At 36.2% G+C, this 18,616-nt stretch overlaps 1 protein-coding gene across 25 annotated transcripts in view; it reads left to right on the forward strand.

The window, feature by feature from the left end:
- PPIP5K2 (diphosphoinositol pentakisphosphate kinase 2) overlaps positions 1-18,616 on the forward strand; it is an 85,237-nt gene that overhangs the window by 23,802 nt on the left and 42,819 nt on the right. For 17 of the 25 annotated variants that reach the window (XR_016220561.1, XR_016220562.1, XM_051853945.3 and 14 more), the window contains exons 10-17: positions 1,686-1,787; positions 3,697-3,783; positions 4,513-4,588; positions 4,677-4,786; positions 6,091-6,176; positions 8,917-9,042; positions 9,181-9,302; positions 9,535-9,717. Coding sequence is in view for 23 of the 25 variants with exons in the window: in XM_051853945.3 (XP_051709905.2) it covers positions 1,686-1,787; positions 3,697-3,783; positions 4,513-4,588; positions 4,677-4,786; positions 6,091-6,176; positions 8,917-9,042; positions 9,181-9,302; positions 9,535-9,717 (892 nt within the window). In the remaining 2 variants the exon portion in view is untranslated. The remainder of the gene's footprint in view (positions 1-1,685; positions 1,788-3,696; positions 3,784-4,512; positions 4,589-4,676; positions 4,787-6,090; positions 6,177-8,916; positions 9,043-9,180; positions 9,303-9,534; positions 9,718-18,616) is intronic. The other 8 variants (XM_089313075.1, XM_089313072.1, XM_017344620.4 and 5 more) reach the window with 1 other exon arrangement.

Here is an 18,616-nt window from a genome sequence, read left to right on the forward strand (position 1 = left end):
TGCGCCGATCTGAAGCCAGGAGCCAGGAGCTTCTGTCGGGTCTCCCACATGGGTGCACATTGGGCCATCTTCTACTGCATTCCCAGGCAATAGCAGAATGCTGGATCGGAATTGGAGCAGCCGAGTCTCGAATCAGCACCCATATGGGATGCCGGTGCTTCAGGCCAGGGTGTTAACCCACTGCACCACAGCGCCGGCCCCAAGAAATCACATGATTTTTAACATTAAGTGATGAAAGTCCTGTAAGCATCGTAGAGTAATGAAAATCACTGTTCCTAAGGTGACATCCCCGAATACTGTGCCGGACCCTGTATTACACTTCAGGTTATCACAGACCTGTTACATTGAGTTATGATCAGTTATAGATGAAGGCTTATAGATATTTTAACTTTGTAGATTTAGAGATGCTGTAACATGACTATTGATATCCTTCAATGTTTTGCTCTATAGTTATAGTTAGATTTGATCTCTTTGTTATTTATTATTATCTATTTGTTATAGGAGGTTTCATTCTCCTATTTAATGGTAGAAAATTAGCATTCATTAAACAAGTAACTAGGCTATGGAAATATTTGGAATTCAGGATTCTTTGGCATGACATTGTTTCTGCAAGCGTGTGTTACTTGAAGATATAGGATTGTCAAGTGAATGTAAAAGAAATTATTACATATATAAATGCCACTTTTATATTCTTAGGCCTGTTTTCTTTAAAGATTTATTTTATTGGAAAGGCAGAATGACAGAGGAGGAGAGAGGGAAAAATCTTCCATACATTGGTTCACTCCCCAATTGACTGCAATGCCTGGGCTAGGCCAGGCCAAAGCCAGGAACCTATAATTCCATCATGGTCTCCCATGTGGATGTCTGGGACCCACCCTTGGGATATTTTCTACTGCCTTCCTAGGCACATTAGCAGGGAGCTGCATTGGAAGCGGAGCAGCTGGGACTTGAACTGGCAATCAACTATGAGATTCCAGCATTGCCAGCAACAGGTTAACCTTGTGTACCACCATGGCCTACCCAACAGCCTGTTTTCTTTATACCTTGATGCAGATGGTATAAAGCATAGGAAGAATTATTTTTTAAGACAAAGTATATGAAACAAGAAAACTTAGACTTTAAAATATTTAATAACTGAGTCAGCTTTTACAGTATGACTCAGATTTCTGAACATCTCCAATTTAGTAAATTTTAAAATGAATAAAAGCTAAATTTAAACAAAATTTAAAAGTAATTACTTAACTATGTTTTCATTGTTAACCCTATTAGTGATTTGTTAAAGATGACCATGATTTTTAAAATAGCTTTATAGGTGTTCAATAAATTGATAAGAAATGATTAGTGACCACCTTTAGGAGACAGTCTTGGATTCCAGGATTTATCTAATGAGATAGAAGTAATTATAGTAATTTATCTGAATACAATGTTGACTTATATTTTAAAACTAGTAAATAAGTAAATAATCCCAAAGTTATGGCATCCCATTAGTGTGTTCTGATACACTAATTTAGAACTATTGATACAATTTTTCTTGATTAGGATTGATTCAAAGGTTACTTTACATGAGATGTAATCATGAGATAGTTTGATTTCAACTCTGATGTTTCTCTTATATTTCATTTTGTCATCAAATAACCTGTAGTGTTGTCTTTAAAAAACTATTTTTTTTCCTTTTTGTCTTGAAGAAATATTGTAATGCGAGAGCTTGCTCCGCAATTTCATATTCCCTGGTCGATACCTTTAGAAGCTGAAGATATCCCAATTGTACCAACTACATCTGGAACTATGTAAGTTTGAATTATTTTCATTTAGAAATTTGTGTTTTCCCCATAAATCTGTGCTATTATGTTAAAAATTAAATTCCTGAATAATTGTTAAATACTATGTATATCTCCATATGGATAACATGGATGAATACATTATATGCTTTTACAACAGTCCAGTAGAATAAAAAACTTTTATATTGCTACAAATACAATCCTGACATAAGCTTGAATAATTATAGAGCTACTTAATCAAGGCATAACAATAAAAGAGGTGCTAGCAGGTATCTTACCTAGAGGTTCAGAGTAGTCATACCACTTTGACTCTCAAGTTTTATCTTGAGGTAAATTAATTAGACCGGTATTACCAGAGTGTTTCATGACGTTCTGCTGATGAAAATCACTCACTGAAGCACAAGGTGAGTTGACTGAATGATTCACATTCACAGATTTACGTTAGCATGTGAAGTATTCTGGGAAGACCTGATTCTGGGAAAAACTAATCTTTTTTTAAAGATTTGTTTATTTATTTGAAAGGCAGAGTTACAGCGAGGCAGAGAGAGAGAGAGGTCTTCCATCCACTTGTTCACTTCTCAGATGGCCACAATAGTCGGAGCTGAGCTGATCTGAAGCCAGGAGCTTCCTCTGGGTCTCCCACGTGGGTGCAGGGGTCCAAGTATGTGGGCCCTTTTCTAGTGCTTTCCCAGGCACATTACCAGGGAGCTGGATTGGAAGTAGAGCAGCCGGGTCTCGAACCGGCACCTGTATGGGATGCTGGCTTTGCAGGCGGCGGCTTTAGCTGCTATGTCACAATGCTAGCCTCTAATCTCACTTTTAAAGTGGCATTTTCCAAACTTATTTAACACAAAATTTATTCCGGTAACTATTAATATCCTGCAGAGGTATATTCTGCAGCTCCTACTTTGGCAAATATTAAATTATACCTCTTAATTCAAGCATTCTTCTAAAACATTTTGTCTTCGTAAGCATGGGCAAAATATAGCAAATATATAAATAAAGCAGCCATCATGTAAAATTAATTTTGTTTGGTATAAAATTTCAGTTTATTCCAGTCTAATGCTATAGGGCCTGAAAAAGTTAATGGCAAATGGAATTAAAATGTTTATTTTTGTGCAATAAATTTTGAAATCCATGCATATGAAGAGTCTTCAGGAAGTTTATGAAAAATGTGTGTTATAAAAAAACTGCATGGGGCTGGCATTTGTGGCATGGTGAGTTAAGCCCCTATCTGTGACACCAGATCCCACATGAGCTCCAGTTCAAGCCCCGGCTGCTCCACTTTGGATCTAGCTCCCTGCTAATGCACCTGAGAAAGCAGCAGATGATGACCTAAGTGCTTAGACCCCTGCCACCCAGGTGGTAGACTTGGATGAAGCTCTTGGCTCCTGGCCTCAGCCTGGCCCAACTCTGACCATGGGGCTATTTGGGGAAGGCACCAAATGGAACAAAGATCTCTGTCTCAATCTCTCCCTCTCTCTCTGTTGCTCTACCTTTCAAATACATAAACTAAGTCTTGAAAAACTGCATGGATTTCATAATTTTTTACAGCAAAATAAATTTTCTTTAATTCCATTTTGCATGAACTTCTTTGAAGTATGCTTGTATTTTATAAACTTCAGGGATCAGAGCCCATTTCCTTTTATCTGAAGAGTTGGTATAGACATCACTGGAGGAGTGTTATGTACCTTAATATCACCTATCCTTCCGCCCTCCAGTTTCTTATATTCTTTTAAGTATTTATTAAATAAAATTAAGACTGGATTGCTGTAAATTCTGTTCTTTATGGGAAAGAACCTTTAATGATACAAGATGGCTCTAAATGAATGATTAGATACTGCATTAATCTATTTTATACAGCATAACCCATTTTAGAGAATTCAAGGCATATATATATATTTATTTTTGATTTTAGGATGGAACTTAGATGTGTCATAGCTGTCATACGTCATGGGGATCGAACACCGAAACAGAAAATGAAAATGGAAGTCAGGCACCAAAAGTATGTTTTAAGTGGAATAATTTAGTACTCATATACTTTTAAGATTTCTGATAAAGTGATAAGCTCTTTTGGTTAATATAGTATATAGAAAGACTTTTGCCTTGACTGTTTCTTGGCCATCAACATCTAAACCATATAAAAATGCATACAAAGTTCATTTAAAATAATAGTGTATTGTAGTAAACATTATTTTGGCAGTATCCATAAGTGTCATCAATCTGAATTGGCTGTTATTTATTGCCATAAAGTTATCCTATTTAATCTTGGTTTATCATTCTCTTGAGTTGCATTCTTATAGTCACTAACCTGTCAACCTTCTAGAGAAAATTAGGATGAAAGTTCCTGTTACTTCTATTCAGTGTTTGATTTGGGGAATATATAATTTGAAAACCTGAGTCATTAAGTAGGTATTGAAGTAGAACGTAGATGTTTTTTAATGCATATGCAGTGATTTCAAAAAATATAATAATTTAGCATTCACTTTCCACCTTTAGAAATCATTTAAAATTAATATGATTATTAGATATGGTTTAGGAAAGTACTAAATTTTATTAATAAACTTTAGAGGAGCTATGTGGTGTAGTAAGCAAGGATGCACAGTACTGGGAACCATAGACCTTGAGTTCTGGTCTCATATCTATCACTAATTGTTATTTACTAGTTTAAATGTATGGTAGTGACATTAATGATTGCAAATGACTAACATTGCTCTGTCCTTTTTTTTATAAGATTTTTTGACCTCTTTGAAAAGTGTGATGGATATAAATCAGGGAAATTAAAACTCAAAAAGCCAAAACAATTACAGGTGAGTATATTTGCTCTCTTGTTGACTTTTAAATTTTCAGTGGTGAAATTACATGAAAATTCAATTCTTTATTAATTTATTTTTATAGGAGGTGCTAGATATTGCAAGGCAACTTCTTACAGAGCTGGGGCAAAATAATGATTCTGAAATTGAAGAAAACAAGTCAAAACTTGAACAACTTAAGACGGTACTAGAAATGTAAGTATCTTTTTGAAACCCTGAGTTGTAAACTGCTGGCAGTTCTCTCTGTTTATATGTGTGACTTTCCATTGTAATTTCCTGCAGTGATCCTTTGGCTCTCTACCACTGTAGCTAAGGAGGAATGAGTGAAAAACCATTGTCAGATTGTTGTATTGAAGGTTATTGTTTTAGTTTTAATTTTAATTTGAATGCGATTAAAAAAGAATATCAGATTTGGGTTTCCCAGGAAGTACTTGTTCTAATGAACACTACATTGCTAATGTGACCACAGATTCAATGCCATTTAAATAAAAAAGGTCTGAACTGTGCTTAAATCAAGTTAAACTTTCATCCACCAGTATTCTTTTTTTTTAATTTAATTTTATTTTTTGACAGGCAGAGTGGACAGTGAGAGAGAGACAGGGAGAAAGGTCTTCCTTTGCCGTTGGTTCACCCTCCAATGGCCGCCACGGCCGGTGCGCTGCGGCCGGCGCATCGCGCTGATCCGAAGGCAGGAGCCAGGTGCTTTTCCTGGTCTCCCATGGGGTGCAGGGCCCAAGCACTTGGGCCATCTTCCACTGCACTCCCTGGCCACAGCAGAGAGCTGGCCTGGAAGAGGGGCAACCGGGACAGAATCCGGCGCCCTGACTGGGACTAGAACCCCCACCGGTATTCTTAACAACAGTATTCTTATTAAATATTTACATATTTGACCACATATAATCTGATTTCCTATACTTTTTAGACATGTATACATTTATATTTTCATATATTTCTGCACTTTATAATGTCTTTAGGATTTGCTAACTTTTGTTTAAAAGAAGAAGGTATATGGTTTTATTTATTTATTTGACGGACTCAGAGAGACAAAGAGACAGATAGTTAATGAGCTCCCATCCACATGTTCACAACCCAAATGCCCACAGTGCTTGCGGCTGGGCCATGCTGAAGCCAGGAATGGAAAAGTCAATCCATGTTTGCTCCATGGGTAGCAGGAACATGAACCAGTAACTTGCTTGTTGCCTCCCAGAGTGCATATTAGCCAGAAGATGGAATCAGGAGCAGGGCTGAGACCAGTATGGGATGCAGGCAACCTCATCAGTATCTTTATAACCAGGCCTCTGTACCTTGTTTTTAATGTGCTTAGAATGACTACACATTCTCTGCTAGGCAATTTTGAATTCAGTAAGGCAGTTACAAATAGCAAGATATATTATTGTGTGTGAATTGATTTTTCTCCACATAGTTTTTAGTTTTTCTTTAGGAAATCATATCAGTAGTTACTTACTATTGTCTGTTTTGCTTGCTCTTTTATTTCTCAGGTATGGCCATTTTTCTGGAATAAATCGTAAGGTTCAGCTGACTTACCTCCCTCATGGTTGTCCTAAAACATCTAGTGAAGAGGAAGGTATGTCATTCTTAATGCTTGCTGGATTTTACGTATATACATTGACTCACTATTCATTGTTGACTACCTTTGGGTCACCTACTGCTTAACAGTTTAGGGATAAGCGTGTTAAATAAATAAATAAATAAAGTGGAATTTTGTTAACTATGCCTTCTATCCTAAAGGATAGATTTTGATCTTTATCTTTTAAGTTCAGGGTAGCTTTTATTATTTTGAAAACTTCTTAGGACTTCCCTTTTACTCTGGGATTGTTTCAAATACTATTTAGATAGTGTTCTTTATTGGGCCCTTCTTCTTCCTTTAATAGGGGTTGGCAGAATATACAGGAAGATAAAGCTCAACAAATACCCAAAGACTATATGAAAAATACACAATCGATGTGTTTCTAAAAAATGATAAACAGGAAGAAAACTCAAATATCCAAGGACTATAAGAAAAAAGAATCAATGTGTTTCTAAAAATAAGTTGATATTTTTCTCCACCTAATAAACCAGAACAAGCATTTAAATTAAGATTGATCTCCTAAGAGCAGTCTATACATGAATCCAAAAATTTATTTACCTTTTCAAAGAAAAATGGGCAGGAGTTAATGATGTCATCTCAAGAAAAGAAATGAAGTTGGCTAGTAAAATCATGATGATACGGTAATGCAAGTTTAGTGTCCTTTACCAGAAGTCTTTCAAATTTTGGATTTTTTTCAGATTTTGGAATAGTCACCCTATACCTGAGTTATCTTGAGAAAAGGATCCAAGTATAACACAAAATTCATTAATGTTTCATATATACCTTATACACATAGCTTGTAGATGATATAGTACCATGTTTTAGTAAGTGCCTAACGCTATTTGGGTGAGTTCCAAAAGACTTTGAATGAAGCAAACAATATGAAGTACTAAGTGGCCAAGTGCAAAATTAGAAATTAGAGTGAAAGACATTGAAATAGATTCTACTTCAAATGGCTCCTAGAAAGGTATTTCTAAGGTTTCAGGTTGCTTTGTGAAATTTGTTGCAGGAGATACATGTAGGAATTCTAATGTATTAAAATGCCAGGTCTTATTATTCCCGAGGGAGTTATGAGAATGACATCAATGGAAATTGAGTATCAGCATTTCTGTCCTTTCAGCTGAAGTCCAAAGGTAGCAGAAGGCACCACAGCCAGTGGCAAAATGATCAAGCTGTCACACTTTCTCAAGGCATTCTCTCCCCTGTCCAGTAATTTCATGTTCCTTGGATGTGTAGAAATCATTCTGCTAATAAGCCTAAGCCTTACGATTCAGAGGTCAATTTTTATATAGTATTTCTTTATAAATTTTGTGCACAAAATAAACAGCTTCATGGTATGGAATCTTCCACTTGTGGCATTGTTTCAGCTTTAGATTTTGGAACATTTTGGATTCCAGATTTCAGGTGAAGGAAGCTCAACCTGTAATAATGTCTCTTACTTGATACTGCCATAGTGTTTTCTTACTCTTTTCTTTTCCAAAGGGCTAATAAAGAATGCTGACAAGCGTGCATTGCAACAGGATTTCAGACCACTGGTAGAAGTATAAATTGTACAACTTTTTGAAAATGAATTTCAACAAAAGAAAAACTTTAACTAAATTTCCTATGCTTTGAACTTAATTTTACTTACAAGAATCTATCCCAAGGAAGTAGATATGTTCATAGAAAGATTGATCTTTAGAGTATTCACAATGGCTTTGTTTCTAGTGACAAAAATAGAAGTAAACGAATGGTTATCTTAAATGTAAAAACAACTTTGAGTATATTAATGTTGCATATTATCATTTAATATATTGCTCTCATCACATTTTGTGATTAGTACCAATACAGGTTAATTTCCTTTATCAGTGTTTATAATAAAAAATGTTCCATAAACAAATATACTTTTTACAAAATCAGTAACAGTCCTTCCTAACATGAAGCTGGTATTGGCCAGCTTGGTAAAGTTCACTCATGCAACTGCTAGCATGCCCAAGGGAAAGGTGAGTTTCTGTCACTTATAATGAGTCACCATTAAATTCTTTTAGTGCCTAGATGCTCATTTTTAAATTACCTCTTTTTCCAAAATGTAACACAGGTCTTGAAACCAAGATAAATTTGCAGGTCAGAATTAAGTACAGAAATTCATGAATTTATTATATCTCTCATCTGACAGAAATCTGTGATTTGGGATGTAGAGAGGTTCCACAATTCCAAATTTTAAAAGTTGCCCATGACTACATTTTGTTGTTTGCATAAAATTTTAATTAAAATAAATGCTGGTCTCCATCATTGCATGTTTTCTGAAAAATTATGCAAATCACTGATTGCCCATCATAACCTGTATATCTTCTTCACCTCAGCTAGCATAAATTTCCTTTGATGCCACAGCACTCCCGAAGGCACTTGATATGAGGACAGATAAAAGAACTCTTAATCTAGCTGATAGTAGAGCAACTAAATTACGTATATTGGCTAAATCACTAAGAACAGAAAAGAGAGAAGCAGTACTTTCCTCCAGAAAGTTAAGAGCCTTCTTCGTAAAGTATAGAAGAGATTTTAAAATTTCAGTAACATTTTAACATGTAGACTAAGGGATATTCCTGATAGAAACTACAGCCTGCAAAGATAAGCACAGTCAAGAAATAAAGCCTTTTGTTTTCTTTTGGGCCAATTTCCACTGCAGAGAAGAGCATAGAGAAGAAGTTAATGTTAGGGAATATCTACTTAAAGAAAAACATTTTCACATGTATTCTAGACAGCCGAAGAGAAGAACCGTCCTTGCTTCTGGTTCTAAAATGGGGAGGAGAATTAACTCCTGCAGGCAGAGTCCAGGCTGAAGAACTTGGAAGAGCTTTCAGGTGTATGTATCCTGGAGGTCAAGGTAAATCTTGTATTTTCTTTAAATTGATTAATTTTATATTGTATTTTTTCAAATCTTCATTTACTTTGTGCTATTATAAAATATAGAAATACAATGAGATAAAAATATAGCTTAAGTGATTTGAGGATTTATTTTCAGGAGATTATGCAGGGTTTCCTGGTTGTGGTTTACTTAGATTACATAGCACCTACCGACATGACCTCAAAATTTATGCTTCTGACGAAGGACGGGTACAGATGACTGCAGCTGCTTTTGCAAAGGTATAAATAAATATAAGTGGTTGTTTAAATTTTCATCTACTATTTAATTATAAAAGATTTTTACTTGGAACTTTTAACTAAAAACTCTAAAATGGCAGTCACAACTATATTATTAACTAATGCTTATTTATTGCTTTGCATTATAAAATTTATCATGTAACAATAGTTATTATGATTTTGTTATTTTGCATACTGTCTTTTAACCTGTGCTGTTTATATTTAATACATCTAGGGGCTGTTAGCTCTAGAAGGAGAGCTTACTCCCATTCTTGTTCAGATGGTAAAAAGTGCAAACATGAATGGTCTTTTGGATAGTGATAGTGACTCTTTGAGCAGTTGTCAGCAACGTGTGAAAGCAAGGCTTCACGAAATACTTCAGAAAGACAGAGATTTTACTGCTGAAGACTATGAAAAGGTGGGTCTTGGCAAACTTTTATATTGGAACCATTACATGCACAGAGAAAAGTACATAAAACAAATTAAGTGCTTACTTTATTTTCAAACACAAATACTCACCATCCAGGTTAAAAAAAAAAAAAAATATTGGAACAACCCTGGCTCCTGAATGCCCTTTCTCAGTTGCAACACATTCTCCATCTCCTAGAAACAGCTATAGTCTCAGAGCTATAGTCTTATAGTCCAGAATACTATTTTGGACTTGTATACCTCTCTAACCATCATGGTATCATTTTTAGATTTTAGCTCTCTTTTTAAAAAAGTTTTTTTATTTTAAATGACAACTGAAAATTGTACATAATTGTTTTTGCATAATGTGATATTTTGAAACATACATACATTATGGATTGGCTAAAATGAGTTATTTAGTATATGTATTACTTCACATACTTATTTTTTGTGGTGAGAATACAATCTACTTTCTTATTGATTTTTAAAATTAAAATACATTGCTATTAACTATAGTTATTAAGTTGTACAATATATCTCTTTGACTTATTCCTTCTAACTGAAATTTTATATCCTTTGACCAATATCTGTCTAAGCACTTCCTGCTCCTGACGCTGGCAACCACCATTCTACTCTGTCTATTCTATTGAGTTCAGCTTTTGTAGATGTCACATCTGAGTGACGTCATATGTAATAGTCATGGAAGTTCATGTATGTCTTAGACATGCTGGTTCCATTGCATTTGGATATATATACCCAGTAGTGGGATTGCTGGATTTTGTGGGTAGTTCTAGTTCTAGTTTTTGAACAGCCTAGGTGCTGTTTTCCATAGTGGCAGTACTGATAATTCTGTGTGTGTTTTATGTCTGCTGTGTATTATATTTGTGAAGCTTGTCCATATTGTTGACTGTTGACTGTTTACATAGTGTAGTGTTCTATTTTAGAGTTGGCAGACTTTTTCCATAAATGACCATGTGATCTCTGTTGCAGGGTTTTGTTTTTTGTTTTTCAGGATAACCTTTAAATATGTAAAAATCATTTTTTAAAGATTTATGTATTTATTTGAAAAGCAGAGTAACGGAGAGCAGAGGCAGAGAGAGAGAGAGATCTTCCATCTGCTGGTTTATTCCTCAAATGGCTGCAATGGCCAGAACTGGGCTGATCTGAAGCCAGGAGCCAGGAGATTTTCCAGGTCTACCACGTGGGTGCAGGGGCCAAAGCACTTGGGCCATCTTCTACTGCTTTACCAAGCCATAACAGAGAGCTGGATTGAAAGTAGATCAGGGACCAGCGCTGTGGTGTAGCAATTGTAAAGCCGCTGCCTGCAGTGCTGGCATCCTGTATGGATGCTGGTTCGAGTTCTGGCTGCTCCACTTCTGATCCAGCTGGGTCTCAAACTCACCTATATGGGATGCTGGCACTGCCGGTGGCTGCTTTACCTGCTGTTTCAGCAGGTAATTTAACTGGATCTTTTGATTACCCATAGGATTTTTTTCTTCCTTTACAATCTTTTTAAATTTGTTTTCTTTCCTTATTTCAATACTTAAAGCTCTCAAAACAATATTAAGTAATAATAGCATTTCTTTTCTTGCCCATATTCTCAGAGGAAAACTTTTAATATTTATTCATTAATTATGAAGTTTTCTGGTTGATTTTTAGCAGGGAAATTTTTCAAAATAAGGAAATTCCATTCTGTTCCTATTTAGCTAAGAGATTTTAATTGTAAAATTTATTGAATTTTATAATATCTGTTATCTGGTACCATCATAGAATAAGTTGAATGTGAACCTAATGTGGGTCCTAGAATAAGCCTAACTTTTTAAATATTTTTAATATATTGCTGATTTTAGTTTGCTAATATTTTTCATTAGTTTTGTGTCTATGCTTTTGAATTAGGTTGCCCATTCCTTTTTTTGCCTTGTTATTATGTCTTTGTTTTCAGTGTCAGGATTATGCTAGCTTCATAAAATTAGAGAGTGCCCTATTTTGGAGGAGTGGTTTGTATACAAATATTTCATTAAATTCTTTTTAACTTTGTTTTTTCAAAATAATTTCAAATTCACAAAACAAAAATTGTGAAATGGTAATACAAAGTTTTCCCCTCCTCCCTCTGCCCTCTTAACATCTCATATTGCTGTATTTGTCACATTTAATAAACCACACCCAGCTTCCCTATTTTGTTGTATCCAAACTCCTTTTATCCCTCTCACCCGGCCCAGCCTCTAGTAGACAACTTTCTGTATTGAGATTCAGTTTTCTATTGTTTAATTTTAGCTCCTGCATAAAATGGAGAATGTGTGATGTTTTTGTTTTTCTCCATTTTTTTTTTTGCTCAACCCGATGTCTTCAGGTTCCATCCATTTTGCTGTAGATGACAGCATTTCATTTAAGTAGCTGAATAGTATTCCATTGTGTATGTGTACTACAGTTTCTTTATCCATTTATTTATTGATGAATACCTTTGTTGATTTTGTATTTTGGATATTGTGAACAGTGCCACTGTATCACTTTGTTTTTTATTTATTTATTTTTTATTTTTTGACAGGCAGAGTGGACAGTGAGAGAGAGAGACAGAGAGAAAGGTCTTCCTTTTGCCATTGGTTCACCCTCCAATGGCCGCTGTGGCCGGCGCACCGCGCTGATCCGATGGCAGGAGCCAGGTACTTATCCTGGTCTCCCATGGGGTGCAGGGCCCAAGCACCTGGGCCATCCTCCACTGCACTCCCTGGCCACAGCAGAGAGCTGGCCTGGAAGAGGGGCAACCGGGACAGAATCCAGTGCCCCGACTGGGACTAGAACCCGGTGTGCCGGCGCCGCTAGGCGGAGGATTAGCCTAGTGAGCCGCGGCGCCGGCCCAACCACTGTATCACTTTGATACAGTAAGTTCATGTTTTCTTGGTATTTACCCAATAGTGGAACTGCTGGATTATATGACAGTTCCATTTCTAGATTTTTTAAACCAATCTGATGTTTTGCACAATGACTACATTAATTTGCATTTGCATCATTTGTTTCTGTCTTTAATACTAGCCATTCTGGGCCAGCGCCACAGCTAAATAGGCTAATCCTCTGCCTGCGATGCCGGCACACCAGGCTCTAGTCCCGGTCGGGGCGCCGGATTCTGTCCCAGTTGCCCGTCTTTCAGCCAGCTCTCTGCTGTGGCCCGGGAGTGCAGTGGAGGATGGCCCAAGTGCTTGGGCCCTGCACCCACATGGGAGACCAGGAGAAGCACCTGGCTCCTGGCTTCGGATCAGCGTGGTACACTGGCTGCAGCGGCCATTGGAGGGTGAACCAACGGTAAAGGAAGACCTTTCTCCCTGTCTCTCTCACTGTCCACTCTGCCTGTCAAAAAAAAAAAAAAAAAAAATGCTAGCCGTTCTGACAGGGGTAAGATGGTATCTCATTGTGGTTTTGATTTGTACTTTTCTGATGACTAGTTACATCGAACATTTTTTTACAAATTTATTGGCCATATTTATTTCATTTGAGAAGTGTCTACTCAGGTCCTTTGACCATTTCTTAATAGGATTGGTTATTTTGTTGTTGAGTTTTTTAAGTTGCTGAAATATTCTGCATATTAGTCCTGTGTTTTTATGTTCTTTTGTTGTAGTGTCTCCTTTTTGATCTCTAATATTGTATGAGTTTTTTTTTCTTGTTAGTCTGAAGATTTGTCTATTTTCTCAAAAGACTAGACTTTTCATACTGTTGCTCTTTTTTTTGTTGTTGTTGTTTCAGTTTCATTTATTTAGCTCTGATACTTATTTCTCATCTCTTGCTGATTTGGGGTTTGTTTTTCCTAAGTACTCGAGATGCATCTTTAGATCATTGTTTGAGACTTCTCTTTTTTAGTAAGCACTTAACTGCTATAAACTTCTTCGTTCTGTTTTGCTGTATCCCATGTTCGATGTGTTGTGTTTTCATTTGTTCCAAGAAATTTTTTATTTCATTTTTAATTTCTTGAGTGATCCCTTGGTCGTTCAAGAACATGTTATTTAATTTCTATGTATCTAGAAATTTTCTATTATTCTTGTTGATTTCTAGGTTTATTCCTTGTGGTTTAATTTCAGTCTATTACAAATTTATTAAGAATTGATTTGTGTCTTATTATGTGGTTTGTCCTAGAAAATGTTCCATATGCTGATGAGAAGAATGTATATTCTGTAGCTGTTGGGTGAAATATTCTTTAATTTCTGTTTGGTCCAGTTGCTCAATAGTATAGTTCAAATCTGATTTATCTTTGTTGATTTCCTATCTGGATGATCTGTCTATTGATGTCAGTGGGTGTTAAAGTCCCCTACTATTACAGTATTGGAGGCTGTTTCTCTCTTAAGGTCTAATAATATTTGCAGTAATTGAATGGCTTTATGTTGAGTACATATATATTTATGATTGTTATATATTCTTGCAGAATTATCTTGTAATCAACATATAATGTCCTACTTTTTTTTTTTTACAGTTTTGGAGTTAAAATTTGTTTAATCTGATAGGAATATACCTATGCTGCTTGTTTTTGGTTTCCATCTGCATGGTATATCTTTTTCTTGCCCTTCACTTTCAGGCTATGTAAATTTTTACCTGTGAAGTGAGCTTCTTGTAGGCAGCATAAAGTTCAATTTTGTTTGTATATCTACTTAGCCAACCCTATATCTTCTGACTGGGGAATTTAGTCCACTTAAGTTCAGCATTAATATTAACAGATAAAGACCAGCGCCGTGGCTCACTTGGCTAATCCTCTACCTGCAGCACCGGCACCCTGAGTTCTAATCCCGGTTGGGGCGCCGGATTCTGTCCCGGTTGCTCCTCTTCCAGGCCAGCTCTCTGCTTTGGCCTGGGAGTACAGAGGAGGATGGCCCAAGTACTTGGGCCCTGCACCCGCATGGGAGACCAGGAGAAGCACCTGGCTCCTGGCTTCGGATCAGTACAGTGTGCTGGCCGTAGTGGCCATTTTGGGGTTGAACCAACGGAAGGAAGACCTTTGTCTCTGTCTCTCTCTCACTGTCTAACTCTGCCTGTCCCAAAAACAAAAAACAAACAAAATATTAACAGATAAGAACTAACTCCTGTCATTTTGTTGATTCATTATTGATTATGTCTGCGTTGCCAGTGAATTTAGTACTGTATGCATTTTCATGTTCACTTTTACTGTAGGACTCCCTTCAGGAATTCTTGTAAGGCTGATCTGGTAATGAATTGTCTTGGTTTTTTATTCTCTAGGAAATACTTTATTTCTTCTTCACTTTTAAATGATAATTTTGCTGGATATAATATTGTTTGTTTAAAAGTTTTTCTTTTTAGATATTAATTATATAATCCCACTCTCTTCTGGTCTGCTAGATTTCTGCTGAAAAGTCTGCTGTTAGTCTAATTTATTTTCCCTTAATATGTAACTTGGTGTTTTTCTCTCACTGTCGTTGGGATTCTCTACTTACCCTTAGCTTTTGGCAATTTGACTATAAAATGCCTGGGACAAGATCTTTTTTTGGTTAAATCTGGCTGCAGTTCTTTGAGCTTCCTGTATCTGGATGTCCATATCTCTTTCAAGATGTGGGAGGTTTTCAATTATTACTTTATTTAGTAGGTTCTCATATTTTTACTTCTCTTCTCCTTCAGACATCCCTATAATACTAATATTTGTTCAATTAATGGTATTCTATGTGTCACATAAGTTTTCTTTATTTGTTACAATTCTTGCCTCTTTATTTTTGTCTCCCTGCGTTGTTAACAAAGTCTTGTCCACCAGATCAGAAATTCTTTCTTCCATTTGATTGATTTTTTGTTGAAGCTGTCAATTTTATTTTTTATTTCATCAATTGAAGTTTTCAGCTCAAATTTATTTTTGTTTCTTTTCAGTGATTCTTATCTCTTCATTGAATTTCTCATTCATGCCATCTATTCTTTTCTTCCCTTTTTTAAACTGTCTGCTTGCTCTTGCATCTCGTTACATTTCCTTAGGCTCATTACTCTGAGTTCTTTTTTGAACATTGCATAGATTTCCTTTTGATCAGGATCTATTTCTGGAGAACTGTTGTGTTCCTTTGGAGGTGTCAATTTTCCTTGCTTCTTCATGTTTCCTGTGTCCCTACAGTTACATATGTTGTTTGGCAAAATAGCCCTGCTGTTTTTTGTTTTTTTTTTTTTTTTAATGTAGTAAGTTTCATTGGAAAAGACTTCATGTGGATGAAATGTGGGATCTCACTTGGGTTGTTTGTTGATTTAGCTTAGCTTCTAGGTGACCTCAATCTCTGTTTCTTCAGTAGTAATCAGCGCCCACACAGTCTATAAGAGCACAGTTGTCTAGTCTGCAGCAGTTTGTGGAGGTAGCAGTATGACTTTGAAGTGGATATGAGCTTCTAAAAGTGTGTGTGTTTAGTATGTAGAGAGTTGGGTATCAGTCACACTTGGGTTTGTGATGGCTGTTGCCATATCTGTTGCTGTGGGACACAAAAAGTGCTGTCTCCTTGTCCTACCTGGCAATCTTGAGCAATGCTGGGATTTGTGGCAACTATAGCTATGGTGCTCAGTGTGTGTATATATATATGTGTGTGTGTGTGTGTGTGTGTGTGTATATATATATATAAATATATACACACAGACACATTATATGTTATATATGTGTTATATGTGTTATATATGTTATATATATGGTGCATATACCATATGGTGTATGATGTGGATAGGACCTTATCCAGACCCTGTTATGTAGGAGTGACTAATGCTGGCACTTAATCACCAGGAGCCCACGTTCCAGCACTGAGATATTAAGGGGACCTTTCTCTAGTCCCACAGGGTGCATATAGGTTATGCTGAGGTGTAGGTCTGGAGCACTGGAATTCAGGTAGCCTCTTCCCTAGATTCTGCAGGGTACACTCCAGTGACTTTCCTCCCAGCAACATGGCATCCCTGGCAGTGGATGTGGGAAAGGATTGGTGGGTGGTGGGATGCACTTTGTACTTTGTTTCTCCATCTCTACTGGACTTGAGAGTCTGTGCTATTTACAGATCTTTTCACTTCCTTGTGAAGTTTTTCCCACAGTCTCTTCATTTCTATTATTTCACATATTAGAACCCTTTTCCTGGCAAGATGGCATTCCCCGACCAAGGAACCAGGATAGGAGTGGCGGGCAGCTATAGTTGGCAGCATCAAAGATGGTAGTGTGCTTTGGTTCTCTCACCTTCTCTCTCTCTCTCTCTCTGCCTCCTCCCTCCTAGTTCAGAGAGTCTGTGCAGTTTGCTGCTCCCATCACTTCTTTAGTGACGTGTTCTTCAGTCAGTTTCTCAGTTTTAATCCTTTATACATAGAACCTATTTCCCAGCAAGATGTCTCCCTGCTAGGTCTCTGAGGTAGGAACAGTGGCAGCAGTGCTATGCTTTGTTTTTTCTTTCTCTCTCTCTGCTGGTTTTTGGAGTCCTCTTTGTAGTTCCTTTCTCTTTACTGAAGCTTCCCCTCAGACATCTTCCAGAAATGTGGTTCTTATCTCATTGTTTTGAAACTTTTTTCTGACTGAGTTGAATGCAGATCTTCTCTATTCAGCCACCTTGATCCTGGCCATTTTTTGGTAAAATTTACTGGTAAATCCTGTGGATATTTTCTTTGTGCAAAAGTCTATTAAGAAGAAACCTGAGTAGTTTAGTACTTCTCAGTTATGTCTCTGTTACTATTGTTAGGTTTGATTCTCTAGAAGTTTATTCATAATATCTTTTAAGTTCTTGGCAGTAGGTACCAGATATACAAAGATGTCTCTTCTTGTTTCATAATATTATGTGTTCTTTCTTTTTGTCTTGATCTCTTTCTTCATGATTGATCAATTTTATTGGTCCTTTCAAAGAACAGTTGTTTAGATCTTTTGGCTCTCTGAATTATGTGCTGTTCCCCATTTACTAAATTCTTATTTAATATTTTATTCTTTATACTTCTGAACTTTTATTTTGCTTTTTTTCTAACTAAAAGCCAGTGACTTTAGCTGATGCATATAAAATGCATTCTTGTGCATTTTTTATGAAATATGCACTCTATACCATGAATTTTCCTTAATGTACTCTTGACTATATCCATAAATTTTGAAATTAATGCTGTTTGACACATTTTTTTTTATTTTCTTTGTCATTTCTTTTTAGATGCTTGGTCTGTTTATTTTCTTTCATTATTTTTAATTTCATATCTTTTATAAAAATCAAATCTTGTAAATTTTTCTTTTTTTGTGTTAAAATTTCCCACTATAGTTATGGATTTAGCTTGTCTTTGTAGTTCTCTTAATTCTTGCTTTACATATTTTGATGCCATCTTGTAGGGAACATAAATTTAGCATTGCTATAACTTTCTGTAATACTTTTGGTGTCAGCATTTTAAGTGCTACATATTTATAAAGGTTGAGCATTCACAATATGAAATCATAAGTACTCCAAAATCCAAAACATTTTTAACACTAATATAATGGCCCAGGTAGAAAATTCCATACTAATGTAATGTGACAGACCAAACTACAGGCATGCTGAAAATATTGTATAAAATTACTGTTGGTCTGTTGTATAAAGTATATGTGAAAAGGAAATGGATTTTGTGTTGATTTGGTTCCCAGCTCAAAGGCTTACTGTCTTATTATATATATCGCAATATTTCCAAAATGCAAAAAAAAAAAAAAAGAAGCAAACACTCTGGTCCCAAGCATTTCAGATAAGGAATATTCTTAAATAAATAAAAAAAGCTCTCCTGCCTGCTTTTTATTTTTTCTCTCCTTCACTACTTTGTTCTTTTTTCTGTTAGTTGAAAAAAATTATATTTGTGGGGTGGCATTGCAGAGGCCAGCCTAACCCTTTGCATCACAAGGACTGCCCCATGTTGGTTTGGTTTTGCACTGGTCCAATTTGAGTCTGACCAGGGACTTCCTGGCTTGGGGACTGATCTCCTGCTCA

This window comes from Oryctolagus cuniculus, chromosome 14 (genome assembly GCF_051225735.1).
Source record: "Oryctolagus cuniculus isolate XC-2025 breed Fujian yellow rabbit chromosome 14, ASM5122573v1, whole genome shotgun sequence".
NCBI classification, from domain to species: domain Eukaryota; kingdom Metazoa; phylum Chordata; class Mammalia; order Lagomorpha; family Leporidae; genus Oryctolagus; species Oryctolagus cuniculus.